At 38.0% G+C, this 4765-nt stretch overlaps 1 protein-coding gene across 1 annotated transcript; it reads left to right on the top strand.

Moving 5' to 3' along the window:
* Nucleotides 1-336: 336 nt before the first annotated feature.
* Nucleotides 337-2492, top strand: TrAFT101_006419 (uncharacterized protein; the record flags this gene model as incomplete). The annotated part of the gene is made up of 12 exons (XM_066127753.1): nucleotides 337-370; nucleotides 427-515; nucleotides 572-579; nucleotides 629-677; nucleotides 746-935; nucleotides 993-1145; nucleotides 1201-1313; nucleotides 1369-1619; nucleotides 1672-1745; nucleotides 1796-1982; nucleotides 2038-2214; nucleotides 2270-2492. The coding sequence occupies 12 exons, from the start codon at nucleotides 337-339 to the stop codon at nucleotides 2490-2492; spliced, it is 1548 nt and encodes a 515-aa protein (XP_065983866.1).
* Between the last annotated feature and the right edge of the window lie 2273 nt (nucleotides 2493-4765).

Here is a 4765-nt window from a genome sequence, read left to right as displayed (position 1 = left end):
CTTCCAGTCCCACAATCTGGGCGTGTGGCGAAAGTGACCAGTTCATCCGGCCCCGTTGGGTGGTGTGAACAAGATAGCACCGGGAACATCCGAAGGAAAAAGAGGGGTTCGCTGGAGCTGCCCACTGGCATCCCCACCAAGTTTCTTAACTGCTCCGGCAGTTCCCCGAACTGCCTAATATTTCCCTGCACCTACAACAGTAACATAGAGATAGAGATGAATCACGTCCCCGATAAAAACTCCAAAAACGAACCCATGGGGAATTTAAGGCCTTCATTTGCGGTCGAACTTCAGATATTGTGTGCGACGATCATCATTTACGACGCCTGATTCAAGATGGCCTCAAATGCGAAATGGCATGAACTGCCAAGTGAGTATCCCCGAAGAGCGGTAACAGCGCGTCTCTTGCTGATTCTTCGCTGTTAGATAATACCAATCCCATTTGGTACAAAGATGCCGGCCTGCGTCGCAACGTGGCCTTGGGCCTTGGGCTTTGTCTCGTAATTGCTACCAATGTGAGTGTTCATCTGTTTACTGCTTACGTGATCCATGATGCTGACAGTCTTTACAGGGATGTGAGTGAAAGCTGGCTTTGTGTCTGGAAGAGTAATAGCTAACCACTTTCAAGACCAAGCAAGCCTACTCACTGGCTTCCAAGCGATGCCCTCGTGGCAACGGTATGTTCTGCCCTTATTCAATGTCTGCACCCTTGATCTTCTGACCCTCCATCACCAGCTTCTTCAAGCAGCCCACTGGTGCTCTGCTGGGTATCTACGCTGCTTCGTTCTTTATCCCTTCGATCTTTACATCGTTCCTTGGCGACTATCTTTCCACCAAACTCGGTCGACGATGGTGCATCATTATCGCCAACATGATCCTTCTTACCGGGGCTCTCGTAAACACTTTCGCCGTCTCTATCGGCATGTGGTGCGGTGGTAAGCTGCCTCTTTTATTTCTTTTGATGAATCAGTGGCTGATTTTGTGATTCTTAGGTCGCGCGATAATGGGAGCCGGGGTTGGTATTGTCAAAGTCGCCACTCCTGTGCTCATCCAGGAGATGAGCCATCCTCGGCTTCGACCTATCCTTGGCTCTTGCTACCAAACATTTGCTTACATCGGAATTTTCTTTGCGGCTCTGATGACTTGTGAGTGTCACCTTTAATACTTGCTGCGATACGGGAAGGCTGACCTTGTTGGTAGTCGTTGGCCTTTATGTCCCTGGAAACTGGGGCTGGCGATTTCCTTCGCTGCTGCAAGTGCTCGGACCCGTCGCAGTCCTGATCGTTGCGTTTTCTTCTCCGGAGTCCCCGCGCGTAAGTTCACCACTGAATCTGATAAGTTAACACAATAACTCATCGAACCGTCAAGTGGCTTATCAAGAACGGTCGGGAGGAAGAAGCACGCAAGATCCTCGCCGAACTTCATGCCAACGGCGACGAGAGCGACGCCCTTGTGCAATTCGAGATGGAACAAATCAGCACTGCTATACAGCAAGAAACGATCCAGCAAAAAGCCAGTCTTCTGGATTTTCTGCGCACACCTGGAAATAGGAGACGATTGGCAACGCTTGTGGCCCTGGCATGCTCTCTGAACTGGATGGGCAATGGCATCATCACCTAGTACGTCAAACCTTTACATGGCCACCGCAGAGCGCCTCAACTAACTGCCTAGTTATCTTGCGCCTATTCTCAAATCTGTCGGCATCACTGCCCCCGTGCAGATCACCTTGATCAACGCCGGTCTTGGTAAGTCTTGCGTACAGAAGCACCTCAAAACCCCGCTAACATACCCACAGCGCTTTGGAATTTAATTCTCGCCGCTATTGCCGCCGTGAACTGCGACAAGGCTGGTCGTCGACCTCTCTTCCTAACATCGACTGCAGGCATGCTATGCTCATACGTCGTCGTGATGGGTTTATCTGCGGGGTTCGCCAACACCAAAGATCGCCCAATCGGCATCGCCGTTATCCCATTTCTCTTCATGTAAGTCGCTGAGCGTTGCAAATTGTATGCCTCGACGCTAACGGCCCCATTACAGCTACTTTGGCTTTTACGATATGGCGTACACCCCGCTTCCAATCTCATATACTGTGGAGATTTTGCCCTTCTCTATCCGATCCAAGGGAATGGCTCTATTCACTAGTACCGCCACGTTGGGTAATTCTTTCAATCAGTTCGTCAACCCGATAGCTCTTAAGAGTATTGCATGGCGATAGTAAGTGCTTTACCCGTTCCGGCGTCTGGTGCCGATTGACTCACCATACGGTTAGCTACGCTGTATATATTGCTATCTTGGTCTTCTACTTCTGTTTCATCTTCTTCATGTTTCCCGAGACGAAACGTCTCTCGGCCGAAGATGCTTCAAGGGTTTTTGACTTCGATAGGAAGGGTCGTCTGCTGGGCAAAACTGTCGAAGCTGAAGATGGCAATGTTGAGTCCAGACATGAGAAAGAAGCATCTGAGTCTACCATCGCCAGAGAACACAGAGAGTAATTATGCTAATCTCGACGGAAACGACTACATGATGCTCCGACCTTTTGTTCATTCTTACGAACAGTATTCTCATCGATATTCATGCAAAATGACCTCTTACTCTTCCCACGGAGAGATTGGATCTGCGACCTCGTTTATCTAACTCAACGCCTTCAGTTACAGATAGTACAGCTTAGCTACTACATTGTCATTCCGATAAACACAAATACTACTATCCTTTTACCTACTTAAACTAAAGGTAAATACTTTAAAAAAATAAAAACTTTATATATATATATATTATTTAAATATTAAAAAAGCTATTTTTATGCTTTTTTTTTATATATCTTTTAGCGTTATAATAATATTAGTAATATAACTTTACTAATGTTGCTGTTACTACTAGGTAGACTAGCTAATTAAATTTTATAGTTAAAACTAAACCCTTTTTAAATTTTGCAGTTAAAACTAAACCTAACTTAAAATTTAAACCCATAACCTATATAAAAAAGTAGCCTAGCTAATTATAAACTATATTCTAGCAGTTATATATATACGCCCCCTATTATTAGCATAAAATAAAGTCTTTTATATTATATAAAAGAAAAAAAGACTTTTATTTTATAGTTCCTGCTATTTTAATCTATAGGTTAAGAATTATATCTTCTGCTTTAAACTATAGTTTAAATAAACTGCTTTACTTTTTAAACTATAGATTAAAAAGGCCTTCCTCCTCCCCTTCCTCCTTCTATATAGTTTTTTATCTCTCTATCCTAATATAGGAAAAATAAGTCCTTATAGATAACACTAGCTCTAAGATCGCCCTAGGGAAATGTAAATATAATAGGCCTTAAATATACTCTATACCTAAGGCTAAAGCTACAGCAGATGTAAAATGCAGGCAGGCGGCAAGGCAGGATATTTTTTATATACAGTGCAATATAGCATATATTAGCTTCTATTACTTAATTATATCTTTATAATTAAAAAATATACCTAATAGCTTTTATATATTAATTAATTCTATTAATATACTATAATTAAATAAAAGAAATATATTATAGTTTTTTACTATAGTTAATTATTAATTAAAAGAAGATGTAGAAGAGTAGGTAATATTTAATAATAAAACTCCTGCAGGCACTGCTAACCTTAACCCTGCTGTAGATTATAATAGTCTTAATTTAGAGGAGGGTATTACCTTTAATATACCCCTTAAACCCTCTCCCCAGCCAGAGGATAATAAACTAGGTTTAGTTAGGTGTATTATATAGAAGCTGGTAGAATAATTTACTGCATTTTAAAGATATTATAAAGACTGCTATTAAGCTATAAAGAAGTATTGTATATAAAGCCTAGTTAAGTAAATCAGCCTTGCTTAATATATAAAGTCTATTGCTAAATTAAGTACTAATATTTTTAGCAGTAAGATATTTATAAACTAAAAAAATAACCTAGCTAAGAAAGTTAATGCTAAATATAAAAAAAAATCTTCTGCAGCCTTAATCTTAGGTCTAAGGCATTATATATCTGCTTAAATAAAGATAAGAGAGTTTTATATATTGCAGGCATTACCTTTAATATAAACAGCATTATAGAGTTCTTAAGCAGCCTATTTATTATTAAGCAAGGCATTTACTAGTTCTTTATAAAAATAACTATATTAAACCTTTAATTAAACCTTTATCTTTAGTTAATTTTAATAATATACTTTAATATAAATAAAGTATAGCATTAAGTCTACTAGCTAGTATATTAAGTCTTTTATTATACCTTTAGCTATATTATTAACTTTAAAAATATTTCTTTATATTTTTTTTTTTTAAACTATATTAAGTTAAGTAAAAGAATAATAGGCTTTATAATAAAAACTTTTAGCTATAAATAAATACTATATTACTTTTAGCTATTTATTAATATTATAATAATAACTAGGTCTAGTATTATTTATTAAGCTATAACTATAGCTAATATAACTCTACAGCCTATAGTATAGAGTTATTAACCTAGTATATATACCTAGTAGCGCACAAGTAGCAGTTAATATACTGCCTGCTGCTAGAGTTATTAAAAAAAGTCTAGGCTAATATCTTTAGCGCTACTTAAGCACTAGGTTATTATTAATTCTAAAATATTACTATTTTTCTATAAGTAAAAAACTTAAAAATAATAATTAAAAATATTACTTAAAAGAAAATAACTTTTAGGTTTAAAGACTACTAGACTAATGTAATTAATAAAAGCTATATAATAAATAGCCTTTATATTAATATTAAAAAAAAAACTTACCTCTA

Source organism: Trichoderma asperellum, chromosome 4 (genome assembly GCF_020647865.1).
Source record: "Trichoderma asperellum chromosome 4, complete sequence".
Classification (NCBI taxonomy): domain Eukaryota; kingdom Fungi; phylum Ascomycota; class Sordariomycetes; order Hypocreales; family Hypocreaceae; genus Trichoderma; species Trichoderma asperellum.
The sequence above is the reverse complement of the archived record's forward strand: the minus strand, read 5'-3'. Positions and strand labels throughout refer to the sequence as shown.